At 33.8% G+C, this 19,456-nt stretch overlaps 2 protein-coding genes across 13 annotated transcripts in view; one reads left to right on the forward strand and one right to left on the reverse strand.

The window, feature by feature from the left end:
• The window catches only part of LOC131525559 (ribonuclease inhibitor-like), a 214,923-nt gene extending 202,062 nt beyond the window's left edge, over window positions 1-12,861 (reverse strand). The window contains exon 1 of the mRNA XM_058753354.1: window positions 10,867-12,861. Coding sequence (XP_058609337.1) covers window positions 10,867-11,036 — 170 coding nt within the window. The 5' untranslated portion in view covers window positions 11,037-12,861. The remainder of the gene's footprint in view (window positions 1-10,866) is intronic.
• The window catches only part of LOC131525557 (NLR family CARD domain-containing protein 3-like), a 185,625-nt gene that overhangs the window by 153,751 nt on the left and 12,418 nt on the right, over window positions 1-19,456 (forward strand). The gene's annotated exons all lie outside the window — the stretch shown is intronic.

Genomic DNA, 19,456 nt, shown 5'->3' on the forward strand with positions numbered 1-19,456 from the left:
TAAAGTATTAATTATCAGTTCTAATTAAGCTGCAAAGATCATCAACAGACTCAGATTATTGTTGTCAACATTCACTCCGTGCAAAAGCAACCATTGATGATATTTGATATTTTGAACAGAATAACCGCACATTAATATTCAGTCATGTCTGATCCGGGTTTACTTGCATCCCAAGATCTTCACTAAACAGCATCCATTAGGGCTTTTAGTTCAAAAGTGTGCAAATTTGGAAAAATGCCAACAATGTCTGAACAAGTTGATGCTAGTTGAGGAAAGTCGGAGCCAGTCTGCAGATTACAGCTGACAGATTCCACAGAAAATAGCGTAGTGTATGATGGTCACAGACTCCGATTATTAACTTCAGACAAACATGTTTGATATTTTCAGCCGATTTTAGAACACGTATGTTTTCATTTGTCATGCGTCTCCTAGCAACAAGGCACAAGTTTCTGCGTGAGTTTGTTGTGATGGGAACAACTATAAAGTCTGGTAGTGTATGATCTTCAGTCGCGTAGTGTACGATGCCCAGTTTTCCTTTGTCACTATTTACAAAGTCGGTAAGTGTATGATGCCTAGTGTCTTAAAAATCTGATAAGATTTTAAAAGTCGTGTAGTGTATTCCAGGCTTAAGTTCAGATAAGAGATCATATAATAATTGAAAATTTGAGTGATTCAATATAGATCTGAGGAAACTAAACTACCTCTGTTGGCTACGTGTCTCGTCAGAATGACTCGTGAGCAGCAATCTTTTTATTGTGGGTATGTAATTTATATATGGGCCTTATGTCCAATTAGTGATGGATCAGATTAAGTAAGTAATTTATGTACCTCTCTAACAAAATATAGTCTGCAAGAGAAGCCGTTTAGTCTTATTGCGCATAAGGTGCACAAAGCTGTGCTGCTTGAGTCCTGTACTCTCAGCGGGTTATGATTGGTTGAATGATAAGCTCACATCTGATTTGCTAAAGAGTATGAGGGACCAGGAAAGATTCAAAATACACACACACTCACACATACACACACTCACACACTCACACACACACAAATCCAAGGCGATTCACACGTGTGCATCATATATTTTGCATAAACTGAGAACAATGCTTACATAACAAAACTGTCAAAAACTTTTGAACAAAGATTAACCCCTTAACTGTCATCACCATTTTTGAAAATTCACAAGAAAGTGCACTATACAAACTTAAATTATTATAATTCATGAACGCTTTTGAATACAGACCTAAGGTTGGTCTCTTTTTAAAGAAGACAATTAGCAGATTACTACAGAAGTGAAATCATTTCATAAAATTAAAGTATTAAAATATAAGTTTAAATTTACTTTAAAGAAAATGTATTATACTATTTTTATTTTATTTGATATAAAATAGATATTTAAAAAAATAGTTAAAAATCCAAAATTGCTATAAAATGAAAGCCATATGTGTACATAAGTTGTGTTCCAAATTTGAAGTTAATATAAAACAAATTGAGGTTCATATGCAATTTTGTTTAGGCGTTATACCAAGAACAGCCACCAGGTGCCATTCAAACTCCATTCATTTTTTTTTTTTTTGATGCATTTCTGTCACAAATCTATCAATTTCTCTCTCAATAATACATCTATAACAAAATAGCCACCAAATATGGAATCTTGAGACTCAGACCTTTCCAACGATATGTATTTTGTCAAGAATATAAAAAGTTTTGATTCTAAAAGACCGTAATACATTTTGTAATATGACACCCCCGCTAAGGGGGAGGAGACCTAAAACATTTTGAAGTACCATTTCTATAGTAACGCAATGTCCGATTTCAAAATGGTTTTCACAGGATTAATGTTGAGATTTTAAGCTTTCAAGTGTATAACTTATGATGACTGCTAAAACGTGTGATAGGGGAAAGGGCAAAGAAATATAGACTTTTTGTGACAAAGGTCAGAACTCCTGTTATGATGAAGATTTATCATAGACTCTTGGCGCACTCTAGTCATAAATTAATCTATTACTGTTACTACATAATTTGTAGCAACAAAAAATGGTAAAATATCTATTTAGGAGTCTTAGATCTTTCCAATGATATATAGTTTGTCATGATTACATTAGGATTTAATTGTAATATAGTGAAGTAAACTTAGGCGTGCCGTATATATCATACAACCTGTATCTAGTTCCTACATTATTTTTCTATAGATCGACTCACTGGGATCTCTAACCTGCAATATGCCCTTTAATTTGATGATTATTGTTATTTATTATTGTTATGAAGTTTATTTGATGATTATTGTTATTGATTATTATCATCAACGCAGAGTGGAGAAGGGGTAGCATTAAATAAACTTATGCTTCTTCCTACTCCTTTTTGGACATGTATAAGTTACAATTATTTTGTATTGTGTTGTATTGTTTTTACTGTATTTATTGACATGTTCAAAATAAACGTTTCAATTCAAAATTCAAATTCATATCTATCAGAGATGGAAACTGGAGTCTGCGACTTGAACTCGAGTCGCACTTAAGTCGCATAAATAAAGACTTGGGACTTGACTTGGACTCGTGACTCGTGAGGCTCGTAAAAACGCAAGTCGTTTGGTTTGGGAGTTTATATGAATGTGTCTCTGAGGGGACCTGGCTGTCTTAAAAAAAGTTTAGATGGTGTTTTCTTCTCATCTTGCCTCCGTATAATGCATATTAAAGTAGTGTTCATAACCGCAGCGCTGCTTTGTTTACAGCCGTAACCAAGGAAACGTTCAAGCGCCACCTGCTGGCAGAGAGTGAATCTGCATTAATTCAGCCTGTCTGCTGTTTTGTTTCGTACAGATGTTTTATGTAGAATAGTTTCACAAAACTAAAGTCAGACCATTTTGTTTTTGCTTCAAATTTCAAAATTATTCAATCCAATTTAGATTAAAAACTGCTCATGCTGGATGTATGCAGCCTCTTTGCTTGGATTGTATTGTATTGTGTTTCAAATACAGTTGTTGCCTCTAATTTTAAATAGAAAAAGAGCACAAACAAAGCCTTAGTTTGTTTATATGAGATTTATTTCATTTGTGTTATTCATTTGATTAATTGGGGTTTGTTTTAAAATTTAGTTTTGTTGTTTGACATATTTCAATTTTGAAATGTGCAGCATTTTATCTGACAATTAATAAATGGACACCTTTTCATTTCTAATTTGTCTTAAATTTTGTTAAACTTTTTTTTGTTGTTGTTGAGAAAATCATATCGTGAAATCAGTATTTCAAAACTGATTTAGCCTCAATAACTACACAGTAAAAAATTATTGTGATTTTAACAGTAAAAAACTGTAAAATACCACAGTAATAACCTGTTAAATGATTAAGAGTAAGTTTTCTTACTATATACAGTGAATAACTGTAATAGATCTAACCTTTGTTTTCGAGAAAGTAGCCTCAGAGTCGACATTCATAGACCGTGTCTGAAACCACTCTCTACACCCTCATCACTAGTCCTACATTACTGCACTATATAGTCCACTAGACAGAGTGATTGAGAACCAGTGTTGGGCTAGTTACTCAAAGAATGTAATATATTACTCATTACTAGTTACTCCTTTCAAAAGTAATATTGTTACTTTACTTATTACTTTCTGGCAACAGTAATTAGTTACACTACTAGTTACATTACTTTTTCTTCACGCCCCACAGAAGTTGTAACTGTGTATCTTCCAGATACAATTCTTCTAGAATGTTACTAACAACATATTTCTGCCTCATCATTTGACCAAAATCCACATTGGATCACAGTCAGAAGTTATTACAAACACTCAATATTGATTGATAGTGGCATTCAAGTACAAGTGTTGTATTAATCTCATTAATTGTCATGTGTAGCTTGAAGTAATTTTTCTGTTACCCATATGCGATTAAATTTCGTTATGTATTTTATGAAATCACATGAGTTTGTAAGAAACTGTTTAATTTTGCAAAAATATTTTAAATTATATTATATTAATATAATGTACCACATGCCGATAATGCAATCTTTCTATCTGCTTTTCCATATTCCAAGCTTGCCTGCTGCACACGGGACATCACATGCATATAGAGTCATGACAATTATGAAAATAAATCTAGGAATTATTTGATTGTTAGATTTTAAATCAGCGGGGTTGAGGCATCAAACGTAACTAAGTAACTAAGCTGTATTATGGAAAGTAACTGTAATATTATTACTGAAATCTTATTAGTAATTAGTTACACTACTAGTTACTGCAAAAAGTAATATTATTACAGTAACTAATTACTAGTAACTAGTTACTGCCCAACACTGTTGAGAACATATGAGTGAATTCAGACACTGATGAACACCTGCTGTTAACAAACACAATCACTGAAGGAAAGAACAAGAAACAAAACTACAGCCACAGCCTTAAATGAAATCAACTGAAATAAAACAGCAGAGGATGATTAAACAACTCATAACCAGCTCCACTTATTACTAACCAGTTTGACTTAATTTCTGTCAGATATCTACGAATTAACAGAGGTTTATATTTTATTTCAAATGTTTTGTTTGACCTCGCCATCTCGGTGATCGGTGTTTGCTTTAGTTATGCTCTTGACCCTTGACTCTTTAAGGTTAGTTTTTCTTTGGCTGTTGTAACTGTGTTTGTAAAGCACATGACAAGAAAAACCAAGAGAGGTTGTAGTTTTGGTTAAAGCTTAAAAGTGGTGGTTATCCTCTAATGACCTGAATCACTGATCTCAGTTAGTGTCAAACAATATGGGTGATTTGTAATTTTATATTGTTTGTGGTAGTAATATTACTCCACAAGTTAAGCTGACAAACCATCATGAAAGAATTTAAAAACCTTTTATGCACAAAACCTTCAGAGTTACAGCACCATTTAGAAACACACAGACATCAGGAATCAGCACATGAACCTCAACACTGGTGACTATTAATAATTTTAAAAAAACAATTCATGCCGCAAAGCATGCTGGGTGCCAGTACAAAACTCCCAGCATGCACTGCAGCATGAATAAATTATGCAGCTGAATGTTTTTAATATTTTTTTATTTGCTTTTATTTTGGTGTTGTTTTTGTTGTTACTTTTCAGTAGACTGTTTTGTGATGTTCAGAGTTGAACCGTTTTTAAAAATTTTTAATATCGTTTTTGATAGTCACCAATTTTGAGATTCATACGCTGATTGTTGATGTCTGTGTGTGTTTAAGTTCTGCTGTAGTTCAATACATTTATTTGTGCATATTCTGGTTCGAGCGGTTTCACAACATTTGATTGCTGTGATATCAATGGTGTAATTAACACATCACATGTTTAATAAGAGACTTAACACGGGATAATCAGTGAATTAAACTAGATCATGATGGCTTTCACATCACAAACATCAGTCTCCGATGATAGATTCTTTTGGGTTTTTTTGCTTTAAAAACTGCTTAATAAACACAGCTAATTAAAGCAACCAAACAAAAACCGACATTAAAGAGTCACGATTCAAGATCCCAACTAAAGCACCCACTGATCGCCAAAACATACTGTGAAATGTAATTTTAACAGAAATATACCGTAAATTTAATTTACGGAAGCAAACTGTAAAAAACAGTAGATTACTGGCAACCACAGCTGCCGGTATTTCACCGTAAAATCAAGAAAATAAACAGCAAAATACTGTAAAACCTAACAGTCAACTTCCTGTTGTGTTTTGTGGGTCACCATTGTGCTGGAGAGTAGAGCCTGTGCTTAAGTCAAGGACGGACACTGATATCATGCTGTATGTTGCTTTATTTAAAGGCAGTAACTGTGTAGTTAGTAAGATTTTCTTCATGGATTTAAACTAAATAGTTTTCAATACTCTTATGCTCACATTACATAAACATTATAAATATTAGTTTATAAACAAATGGGGCTCTTTATCGCCCTCCAATCAACAGGAAATCAGCTGTCGTGAGGAAGCGCACACATTACAATGAATAAAATAATCCTCTAATATTTACCCACTTAACTCTAACTACTCTAACACTTAACTACTTTTTGTTTTTGTTATGAAATTAATGTACTACATACAATAACATTTTTTTTCTTTTGTATTTTTTGTATTAAGGAGAATTTATGGTGTTAAACAATATTCAGTTTTTAATCATACACTATTTATTTCTAGATAAATTAATACATTAAAAAACACATTTTGTTCATTTTTTTAATTAACGCAGTATGTTTAAGTTAAAAATAGACAGATCTGGTTAAAATATATAAATAAATTCAAATTTAATATCGTAATATTAGGGCTGAAACAATTCCTCGAGTAACTGGATTACAATAACACACAGATACAGAAATAGACAGAATAACAGCGAAAGATAAGTCAAAGTTTACTTTCACATTTACAATTACTTACTATATTATTATTTACTATTACTCCACTAGGTCTGAAACATATATTGTATGTTTTAATCCCCTGAAACACACTACAAACATGATGATCTAGAACATGATGCATTGTGTCTGTGTATCAATTTAAAAAAAAAGAAAAAACAACTTTGAAGAAAGTGGCTGTACATGTGTTTTTTTTTTTTTTTTTACAGTCGTCCTTTAACGGACATTAATATAAGACAATACTGCAAAAACAGTTTACTGTCAAGCTGTTATATATTTATTGTCCAACATTCCTAATTGTTCTGTCATTAATTTAATTAATTTCATATGTTGGTATTAATTCAGTGTTTATAATGCTAACACTTGAACTTGAAATATTTTCAGCCGAAACTGACCTGGTTTCTAGAGAACAAAAGGTTTGAAGAAAGACTTTAAAATAATGTCTGTAAAACAAACTGTTAAAAGGATTTGATGATCACTAGTCTAGTGATTGTACGTTATTGTTGTCATCGTTCAGGCTGAATTTCAGCTTTAATGCACGGTTTTTTAAAACAAATAAGCTGATATTTGCCACAGCGACAGCTAGAATCTAGTGGAGTGCTGAGTGCTTTCACCCCAAAATAACACACGGAACACTGTGTTTCCTCGCCGACCATTATTACTGACAAACAACCCGATAAGACCGTGTAAGTTAGTAATGTTTTGTGAAAGACTAACTTCCATTCATGTTGATTGTCTTATTCTCTCTCTGTGACACACACACACACACACACACACACACACACACAGTAATGCATAAAAATACCACAGAAAGAAAGCTAGTCAATATCACACGAAGAGTGCCAGTTTTCACCTCTAAAAATCAGCATGATTACAAATGTGATACTGATTTTATGCAACAGTTCTATTAACAAGAAGTTAATATTAAGAGACTTACGTTTTAGACACTATATTCCCTGTTTTTGCTCCATTTCGCCAAAAAAATATTCCAAGCACAGCCACAGCACTGTTTTGCGTCTTTGAGCAACATGACGGTGTTTCGTTCCTGAATGAATCAACCGTTTAAATGATTCGGTTCAATCACTTATTAACAGTGAATTACTGCCACCTACTGGCGGCTTAAATTTCACAGTTAAATTATCTTTTAATTTTTTAAATAACTGTAGATATCAGTATTCAGAGTTTTATGTTTAAAATAACAAAATATTATTTATGCATTTGTAACTGCAGGTTAAATGCATTCATGTGCCTCTGAGCTGAATTAAATAGTGTGTAAATACACCTTCATCTAAATACCTCTTCAGATGCAGCTTCTGTGTTTCCTCTGCATTGCAAAGATGAATTTTGTTGATATTGATATCATTTGTTTGGTAACAGCCCAAATGTCTTATTATTCTAACTGACTGATAAGAATTTGACTCAAAAGACGATGCACACAGAAAAAAAGGCTTTATGAAGGTAAAAATGGCCATAAAATGTAAAAATGAATTTAAACTTATTGGAACAGATTAATTTCTATCACTGCTGTGAACTGACCAGTACACAGAATATGAAATATTCAAAAACAGGTTTCACACACACGCACACACACACACACACACACACACACACACACACACACACACACACACACACACACACACACACACACACACACACCGGTAAGTAGAGAGACATTTAAGAGGGTTTATTCTCCAAATAACTCTAATCTCATGTTGCAGAAAAATGTGTTTAGAAATTGTGTATGGAGTCTTGTTCTTGTTCCAAGTTTCCTTCCTGGCCACTGATTTTTGCCTTTTACAAAAGCCACAAAGCCTTCCAAGAAAAAGCCTAAAGCTTGAGCTTTAGTTGAAAGTTAATTTGCACAAAATAAATGCAATGTTTAGGTATTATTATTATTATTTTTAAATACTATTATTTTGATTTATGCTTTAGTTTTATCTTGTAAACCTTTACCTTTTTTAAAGTAATGTGAAATTGATTTTTGTATATACACACACATATACATATATATATATATATATATATATATATATATATATATTTGTATTTTGAATGTAATTTGGTAATTAAATGGATTTTTTTTTTCAGTTATTAATGTATGCAATTTCAGCAATAACAAATTAGTTGTTTATTTTAAGAGACCTATCTTATTTTCTCTTGTATATTTAGTATTATTAAACTTCTTATCCAATTAATCGATGGAATAATCGGTAGAATACTCAAAAATAACTATGTAAACACCAAAACGCAAGTATTATTCTGATTTTATTACATTGAGCCCCGGTTTAACAGACAAGGCTTAAGCCTAGTCCTAGACTAAAATGCAAGTCTGAGCTGTTTCAGCTGAAATAAACTTGCACTGACTGATCTTAAAACATATCACTTGGGTAAAGTTGGTTTTATATTCGCACATTCACACATTTCCACGTTCAATAACTTTCTAATTATATGTGCAATAAAGTTATTTTTTGCAAATTCTAATCCACGACATCATCGTCAACCTACTACATTTTTTTTCACAATCGATCAAAATGGCCAAGTATTGTTTTAATGTCATACTTACTTGTGAATGTCCGCTGAATGTCCAATGTAGTGATTAACAGAGTAATTGAATGCAATAGACAGAATGTGCCAATATAAACCAACTTTACCCAAGTAAATATATCAGTGCCTTTGTTTTGTCTCAAGATGCACACCAGTAATGTTTTTTTTTTTTTTTTTTCCTAAACATGTTTATAAAAATTACTTAAATGTCCTAATTGAACTATGGTCTAATCCTGGTTTAGTCTAAACCCTGTCTGTGAAACCGGGTCTTAGAGTAAATGGCGAATAGTGGATATATGAGCAATATCACACGAGTACTACACGTCTACGAGTGTGATATTGCGTTTATACAACAGTTCAACGGCACGAGTGTGTAAATAATTTAGAAACAACAACCGAGTATCTTTAAAAGCCCCCTTTTGTGCAGAACTACTTTCTTCCGCCACGGATTTAAATCTAAAGTCGACAGTTGAACAGCTGATGGTCTCCGTTACTGATCCCAAAACATCACTTTAGAGCTGGTCACGAAGGAACTGTGAGTCGCTTCATTGAAAGCTTTGTATTACTGTAGTAAAAGCTTGCTGTATGATGTAAAATAAGCATTATGAGAGAGAGATGGACTGAGCGACTGTGATTACAGGCATCTCAATCTCATAACGTTACTTACAATTAAGTTTGATGTCCACTGATGAAAGCGTTATCTTTGTCGTAACGTCAATATCCTATTCTACATGAATTCAATTCAAACAATAAATATATATATCTTTTTTTAAAATTAATACAAAACACACACACACAATGTTTCAATCTCTGTCAATCATATGCAATTAAAATGAGTGCACTGACTGAGTGCTGTCGGTCACTGTCTTTAATTTAGAGTAGACTGGAAACCGATTGCTCTCCCATGACTTTTTGTAAACTGTATTTAAGAAGATCTGGCCGCGGTGAGGCGCTCTCTGCGGGTGTAATGAGCGCTGAACTGCCGCTGAACCGCTGGAGATCCCGTCTCCGAAAACGTTGAAGCTAATTTTCAAACAGAACTTATCTTTATTAACAAACCGCATATTTTAAGTCCAAGCAAGCACATTCTCGCCTAAAAAATCCTTAAAACTGCATTCCGTGACACAAAACGGTATTATTTTTAAACTATAGTGGATTTGGGCGTCCGCCATGACACTAGACACACAAAACATAGATAGACCCGGCTAGAACAAGCGGATGATACAACATTGTGAAAGGCGTTCCTGTAGAGATACCAGTACAATATCTCACGGTTCTCAACCAATCAGATTTGAGAACCAGAACAAACTGTTGTATAAAGCTACTGTATATATGCATCTATAGACGCTCCCACGAGTTAATATGTTGTGGCCAGGACAAAAACTAGCCTAAGTGAACCGAACATGTCCTCCCGGTCGCAGTAAATGCTTCGTTTGACCTTTCGGAGATCATCTACTCTTCCCTGTGGATGACCTCTGACCTACTTTCTGTACGATCTGAATTTCTGTGCTTTGAATCTGAAATATTGAATTTGATTTTCCGAATTTCTTCTTCATCTTGAAAACTTGAAGCTGTATTTTAAAAATCTGGATATTTGCAGTCTAAGAATTCAGAACAAAAAATCTGCTGTTTGAAAATACATGTCTACTAAAAAACTGCCTTAAAAATATTCAGTTGTGTTAAATTTCAAATGTTCCATATTCAAGTTAAAAAAAAATCAAATTCAGAACTATGTTAAATGCCACATAATATTCAGTTTTGTTAAATGACACTTGTCAATAATTCAAATTTACACAATTCAAATAGTTTTGTCATATTATAAGCTCCATATAAGGCACTTTGGAAATAATCTTATAAAGACAAAAGCAGCATTCCCGTTAACAGTTTCACAGTACTTTTATTTCATCATTATTCACCATATGAGAAAAACAGAGGGGCATGTTGAGACATTTTATACAAACTTACCTCAGTGTTTTCAGTTTACAGCGAGGATCCTTCAGTAGATCAGAGAGCAGATTCACTGCTGACGCTCCTAGTTTATTCTCAGACAGATCCAGTTCTCTCAGGTGTGAGGGGTTTGATCTCAGAGCTGAAGCCAGAGCAGCACAACCTTCATCTGTGACGCCACAATCCATCAACCTGTAGAGAACAATCACACTCTTCAGTCTCTCAGTTCAGGATCTACAGCTCAGAGAAGCAGCAGCTTCACAATCAGAGAGAAACCACATGATGAACAGATCCAGTCTAAGGTTCAGACGCACTTCTATGGGCTGCTTGAGGAGATTCATTTCAATATCAATGTCAGAATGTAATCTCTTTATGTGAGTACCACAAAGTTAACAACACATCTGTATAAGATATAAAAACACACTGAAAAATGCTATAAGATATGAATCAGTAACTATTATGAATAATGATTATTAATTTTATTACTGCCGTCCAGCTGTCGTGAGGAAGTGCACACATTAAAATGAATAAAATAATCCTCTAATATTTACCCACTTAACTCTAACTACTCTAACACTTAACTACTTTTTGTTTTTGCTATGAAATGAATGTACTACATACAATAAAAAAATTGTCTTTTGTATTTTTTGTATTGAGGAGAATTTATGGTGTTAAACAATATTCAGTTTTTAATCATACACTATTTATTTCTAGATTAATTAATACATTAAAAAACACATTTTGTTCATTTTTTTCCTTTAACGGACATTAATATAAGACAATACTGCAAAAACAGTTTACTGTCAAGCTGTTATATATTTATTGTCCAACATTCCTAATTGTTCTGTCATTAATTTAATTAATTTCATATGCTGGTATTAATTCAGTGTTTATAATGCTAACACTTCAACTTGAAATATTTTCAGCCGAAACTGACCTGGTTTCTAGAGAACAAAAGGTTTGAAGAAAGACTTTATTTTAAAGTCTGTAAAATAAACTGTTAAAAGGATTTGATGATCACTAGTCTAGTGATTGTACGTTATTGTTGTCATCGTTCAGGCTGTATTTCAGCTTTAATGCACGGTTTTTCAAACAAATGAGCTGATATTTACACAGCGACAGCTAGAATCTAGTGGAGTGCTGAGTAGTGATGGGAAGTTCGGATCATTTTACTGACTCGGACCTTTGAGTCTCGTTCAGCAAAATGAACGAATCTTTTTTCGAGTCATTTCGTTCATTTTAGCAAAATATAATTAAAATGTTACGTGCTACTTCCCTAACACATCTACTACTTATGCAAACGTTGATCACACTACAAACAATACAAACTGTAATGCTATAAGAGACAGAAAAGATTCATTCATCGTTTACCTGGGTCTTGATTAGCTCACCTCTTATCTGACAAGTCTTCGGGTTTGAGTCGTTCGTTCTTTTGTCACGTGACCACTTGCCGAATCAGTAAAATACTATAAAGTAAAACTGTATTTTTTGTATGTTGGATCATATTTAAGAATTATCATAAAATTATCAAAATATGTGTAATAAGCATTTTCCTAGAAATAAAAATGGTCTGTTCATTTCTGTCACTATGTTTTTGTTACTGTTTCTTGAGGATCTGTGTTATTTTATAAATAAATAAAACCCTGTTATAAATAAAATATTGATTGATTTGTCCTTTCACTGTCTTTGTCTATCAATAAACATATAATATAACTATATAATAAAAAAATCCAAGCCTAAAATTACAAAGCACTTATAGTTTGTTCATTTTTACTCCAATTTTGACTTTGCTGGTATAATTGTTTTTCCTGGCAGACTTGACATATTGGTCTAATATTTGTATAAGAAGATTGGTCAAAAAGGACACAATGACATAAAGTGAAAGCAAATAACATTTTGAATATGAATGATTAATGTTAGTTTAAAATATTAAGGTTATGATCTGGCTCTGTGGCTTTAGTATATTTTAATTTTCTTGTATTTTTTTATTTAAATTGTTTTAATTCATTTTGGAATAGTTATCCTCTTTGCTAAAGCTTTTCTGGAACAAAATAAACAGTACACAGTGTTAATGTCTAAAGTGTCATATGTTACAAAAGTATAGTCAACTCAAAAGACATAAATACAAGGTATTGTATTTTATGAAGATTAGACTCCAAAAAAAAAAACAATTAAATTAAAACATAACCAACTCTTTATTATCTTTATTACTACATTCAGTATTATGGAAAAGAACCATCGTGACAAAAATTCAAAGCAATAATTTGAGACCAGAAATGCATCACATAGGCTAATCAGAATCAGATAGAGCTTTATTGCCAAGTGTGTTTACATACACAAGGAATTTGTCTTGGTGACAGGAGCTACCAGTGCAAAGAAAAAAAATAATAATACAGACCAGTGGGGATTTCTTTAAGACTGCAAGGGAAGCTCAGCTTCCCCTATAATGTCAAAAAATTAATGGTAAAATATGTACTATTGTGTTAACATTTTATTGACTAAAAATGCGTTAGAACACGTTCATCTCGAAGACGAGTTCGTTCAGAATCAGCTACATATAGCAGGTCGGACTCGAGTTCCTTCTCATACACTCCCGTAGCTTCAGTGTATTTCTCTGCTGAAGCCTAGAGTCCATTGACTTCAATGGGGCTGCTTTGAACAGTTTTTTCAGTGCTTCCAAACTAGACGGTCATTGGATAAATGCTGCGATTATGTCCCGCCCCCGGACGCTCAGCGTCTCTGGAGATGAATGGAGGAGTGGCCTGGACTCCGGGCTTCTGCGTGATGATTGGACGGTCTGTATCTCCTTTTGATTGACAGCGATTGTGTACAATAAAAACGTCGCTGACGCTGAAGCTATTCGAGCTCAGTCCCATCGCGGCTTTGCACTTGGTTCTTATCAATCATTATATATATTTTTTTATTTATTTATAATATACATGCTGCTAACTCGGAAATTTCAAGATATGCGAGCAAAAAATGCTCCTGACACTTCGTTTGTTCGAATCCAAATCCGCGTTGATTTGGGCGAATCACTGATTCACTGAGCCATTCATAAAAACAGTCATTTGATTCGCTCCTGAAGGATTCAGCCGTTTTGAAAGAATCATTTGAATGACTCAGTGATTCAATCACGAACTTCTGCCACCTGCTGGCCGTTTTTAAGTTTCCCGTCCAAAAATAGGCATATTACATTATTTTCCAACATATTTCTATATTCAGAATTTAGTATTTAAAACATTAGTCTCATAACATTATTTATGAAATTATAAATACGGTCTAAATGAATAAATGGCACATCTAAATGTCACTTCATGCAGCTTCTGTGCAGTGCTGAGATGAGTTTTGTTTAGATCATTTCATGGATAACAATAGCCAGTCATTCATTCACATTAATTAAGTATTCAGAGAATAATATTGTCTGTTTTCACTTACATCTATTTATTTATTAAATTTTGATTCATTTTGTAGAACTGAATTATAAATTAAGCTGGTATAGTATTGTAAGACATTTTTATGGTATCATGACAACCCTATTATACACCACATTCCTTGTTTCAGTTTAACCTAATTCCCACATTTCCTCCGTCGAGTTTCATATCTTTTTTTTTTTTAGATTGTTTGTTCATTCATTCATTCATACAGTAGGCTAGGATAGCATCACTGGAAAAGACGCCTAGTTGGTACGAAAGGGTCACAGAGCATTTTCTTGAAAAGGAACGTAGGGCAGGATTTACGTATAAATAAATGGACAATTTTTATGATGTAGGCCGAAAATGAGCTTCCCCTCTTTGAAAGACCAGCAGCCGACACTGATACAGACATACATATAATAGACATACATTAAATTATATATATATATATATATAGACTTGTTAATAAAATCATTTTGTTAACATCAAATTAGTTGCATATTCTATTCCATAAAATGCCATGAAGTAGGCCTATTTGTTTTCTCATTTGCAGGGTACCAAATAGCTACTTTATACGCTTTTGTCCATACAATTTTGCTTATGTATTAAAGGAACACTTTCATCCATGTGTGTGGTCTTGGATTCCTGTTTATTTTGTAAATATAAGTCAAACAGTTTGAAGAATCACACCAGGGTAGATTAAAAATTATTAGTCCACAGATACAAGTTTATTTCAGCTGTTGCACTGAAAAGATAACAATATATCAGACAGTTTTAAAGCATTGCAAGCTAAGCCACAGCAACTGAAATCAGTACAACTAGCTGAGGTTTGCTGTGCTTTATCCTAATATTACACAACGAATGCCTGCTATGATTCAGTCAGGGACGACTGCACAAAAATTAATAAAAACATTATAAACTGTTACAAAATGATGAACAAATGTTGTTTAGGCATACGTTTGCACAACGCTGAAAATATTTTAAAATATTCCATTAATTCAATTAACAAAACCTCCGCACACCTGACGGCAATAAATTGGTGCGTTGGAAACAAAGACCAGCCAGGTCAAAAAACTAAAAAAACAAAACAAAACCCGCACACTATATATGCAAAAAATATCAAAATAAATATTTTTATATTTTTTGCATATATAGTGTGCGGGTTTTGTTTTGTTTTTTAAAAATATTGCATTAAACCTGCTGAGATACAAGGAGCGTAAACTGAAATTGTCAGCTCCACGCGCATGTCCGGGAAACTCATTAATATTCATGTATGCTCCGCCCACTGAAACCGAAAATCTTGTAACACCGGCTCTGACCAAGTATAGGTCTCTGCAGCAAAGTAATGGGAGTTACCAGTTCGGGGCGTTTTTTGACCATGTTACTTGATTGGCTGACGTCATAGTGACGGTAGGTTTAGGGGTGAGGTTAGGTCAGGGGGATCATTTTGATTGCATGATTTAGAAACACCCAGCAGTTTGAAAACGCCCAGCAATTCACAAACACCCACTTTTGCTCTGCAGAGACCTCAATCTCGCTCTGACTGCATAGGTTCGTGTATGAGGCTGTCACGTGATGAACGAACGACTCAAACCCGAAGACTCGAAACAGGTGAACTAATTCCAGTACAGAACCTATACGATGTTGCGCATGCGCGACTGAACGAATCACTCCCTGAGACGACTCGTTCTTCCCGAGTCACATTAAAGATTCGTTCAAAATGAACGAATCGTTCAAGAACGACCCATCACTAGTGCTGAGCACAGTTGCCAAGTCCGTGTATTATACGCGACTTTGGGCTTCTTTTTTTGTAAAGTTGCGGGAAAAAATACCTGGTCGCAGGTTGCGGTTTTTTGGGCTTATTTTTAAAAATATGGTCGCTTGTTATGGAAATCTGACAAGCAACTTAGCTTTTTTATTTATGTTCGCCTGTATTCTCCAATGCATTGATTGACACTCTGTCTGCTCGCAGTTAATAGCCAACTAGTGCAATAATATAAGTGCTGTAGCGTAATTTGCCATATGTTCCGCCCCCTCATTGGAGAAAAATCACATTCAAAAAGACGACACGTGACGCTGTAATCCAAGCGATGACAGAAGTAGAAATAGAGGAGTGGGATGACTTTCTTTTAGCCTATTCTTTTAGTTTTGTAATGTATTAATTATCACGGGCTGTAATAAAAAAACAAGTAGTCATATCCTAATACTGATCAATACATTTGGTTCGAATAGCCTGGTATGGCAAGATGTCTTAAAATGTATTTCTTTTTTTTAACATTTAAACCACATTATTAGATTACCTTTTGACTTCACGAATACACACATGACAGCTTAATGATTTTTTTTCTTTTTTTATAATATTTTTTAATATTATTATATAATATTTTCTTTTTAATATAATATATATTATAATTGAATATATAATTTAATATAATATTTTATATTTTTCTATAATATTTATGTGGCATTTTGTTTTTATGTCATTTATTTGATAGTTATGTATACATTATTTTATTTTAAATGGAAGAAAAACCTGTTTTTGACCTCAAAATAAAGCACTTTGCCGCTGTACATGGCTGTGGGGACGAGCAGTTTTGTGGTGCTTGGAATTCTTTATAATTAATTTTAAAAAAATATTGCGACATTGATGCCTCAAGAAGGTGTAATTGTTCAAATAACACATTGTTTCATTTTAAAATATATATATTTTTTAAATGTAACCAAGTGTTTTTCAAGTGTAATATTTCTGTAAAGGCTAGGGACAGAAAAATTGACATTTCCATAGAATGACCCCTATATATTTTATATACAGCTCCCCTTTGAAACTCTTGTGCTTTTCTCCTTTTCCATCTCTACAATCCTATTCTGCTCACAGGTGATTGGAGACGAGTTTTGTTCCCACTTTTGTTGCAGTTTGCTAATTTTTGTAAAATAGCTTCTGTTTTTGCTTTTCAGATAAGAGAGTGGTTTCAGTTTAATATGTTGCAGGCTCATATATTGGTAATAAATAATTGATAATAAATAATATTGATGATAATAAATCATCAAAAAAATATTGGGCTTGTTTTGGAAGCTGCGGTTGCTTATTTGTCTCGCGAGAATTGGCAACTGTGGCGCTGAGTGCTTTCACCTCAAAATGGCGGAAGCGCTGCTGCTGAAGGTTCTACAGAGTTCCGCCTCTTTACTGCAACTACACACAGAACACTGTGTTTCCCCGCCGACCATTATTACTGACAAACACCCGATAACCGCTGGATATATTTAAGACCGTGTATGGTGGCTAGTTATGATGCCCCTAAGTTAGTAATGTTTTGTGAAAGACTAACTTCCATTAATGTCTTATTCTCTCTGTGACACACACACACACACACACACACACACACCATACAGTTATGCATAAAAATACCACAGAAAGAAAGCTAGTCAATATCACACGAAGAGTGACAGTTTTCACCTCTAAAAATCAGCATGATTACAAATGTGATACTGATTTTATGCAACAGTTCTATTAAAAAGAAGTTAATATTAAGAAACTTACGTTTTAGACACTATATTCACTGGTTTTGCTCCATTTCGCCAAAAAAAAAAAATTCCAAACACAGCCACAGCACTGTTTTGCGTCTTTGAGCAACATGACGGTGTTTCGTTCCTGAATGAATCAACCGTTTAAATGATTCGGTTCAATCACTTATTAACAGTGAATTACTGCCACCTACTGGCGGCTTAAATTTCACAGTTAAATTATCTTTTAATTTTTTAAATAACTGTAGATATCAGTATATTTACGATATATTATGTTTAAAATAACAAAATATTATTTATGCATTTGTAACTGCAGGTTAAATGCATTCATGTGCCTCTGAGCTGAATTAAATAGTGTGTAAATACACCTTCATCTAAATACCTCTTCAGACGCAGCTTCTGTGTTTCCTCTGCATTGCAAAGATGAATTTTGTTGATATTGATATCATTTGTTTGGTAACAGCCCAAATGTCTTATTATTCTAACTGACTGATAAGAATTTGACTCAAAAGATGATGCACACAGAAAAAAAATGTATAAATAAATAAGGCTTTATAAAAGTAAAAATGGCCATAAAATGTAAAAATCAATTTAAACTTATTGGAACAGATTAATTTCTATCACTGCAGTGAACTGACCAGTACACAGAATATGAAGGATATCAAAAACAGGTTTCACACACACACACAATATCTCTTCACATTGACTGGTTCTTTGCCTCCACATCATATATTAAAATCATTTATTACACAGCTCTCAGGAATACTGGCTTCTGATTGGTCAGTCACAACACTGCTATTTCCTGATAATGACCGTTGTCAATAGCAACGCTATATAACAGACCACTGCAAGGCTGGGAGAACCTCGGATACTTTAATCTTCTGAGAAACGGGAGGAAACTTCAGGAAAACTTCTTTCTATCCCGTCCCTTCCTCCACATCTCTTCCTTCCCTTCACTGATCCTTTCCTTCATCAGTGTGGTTATATGGAGAATACAGAGTACTATTGTCTTGTTTTATACAAATGCATCACATGCTATTTTGCTTCTCAGTTGTCAGTTTATATGTGTGTGTGTGTGTGTATTTTGAGGCTTTCCTGAAGTCTTCTTTGAGCTCTCTGCTTCATGTGGGTCCATCGTACTCTTTAGCAAATTAGATGTGAGCTTACCATTCAACCAATCATAACCTTCTGAGAGTGCTAGACTCGGCTTTGCACCTTTTGTGAATGACTTAAAACAGAAAAGAAGCCAATCCTCAGTAAAAATCGGGTTCTGGGGGATAAATATCATGTTATCGGGGTCACTTCAACCTGCGGACATGAAAAACAACCCGCAGCAACAGTGTTAAAGTAGCCCAATCAGCAACACTGAGGTGATGTAAAAGAGGAACGCAGGCATTTGGACCAAACCACTGCGAGGCAAGGGAGGGGGGGACTCAAAATATTTCTAAACTTAAAACGCATTTTTGCCCCGTTTGCATTTGTGTTGTTTTACTACTTACAAAGTTATTTAAAGTATAAAACATTGTTATTTACAATACACAGCATTGGTTTTTAATCATATTTTTAGGGGGGGACAACCCTCAGATGGGGGGGGTCTTGTCCCCCCCGGGATTTCCGCCTATGCTTCAATGAAAATGTAAAGTATTAATTATCAGTTCTAATTAAGCTGCAAG

This window comes from Onychostoma macrolepis, chromosome 19 (assembly GCF_012432095.1).
Source record: "Onychostoma macrolepis isolate SWU-2019 chromosome 19, ASM1243209v1, whole genome shotgun sequence".
NCBI classification, from domain to species: domain Eukaryota; kingdom Metazoa; phylum Chordata; class Actinopteri; order Cypriniformes; family Cyprinidae; genus Onychostoma; species Onychostoma macrolepis.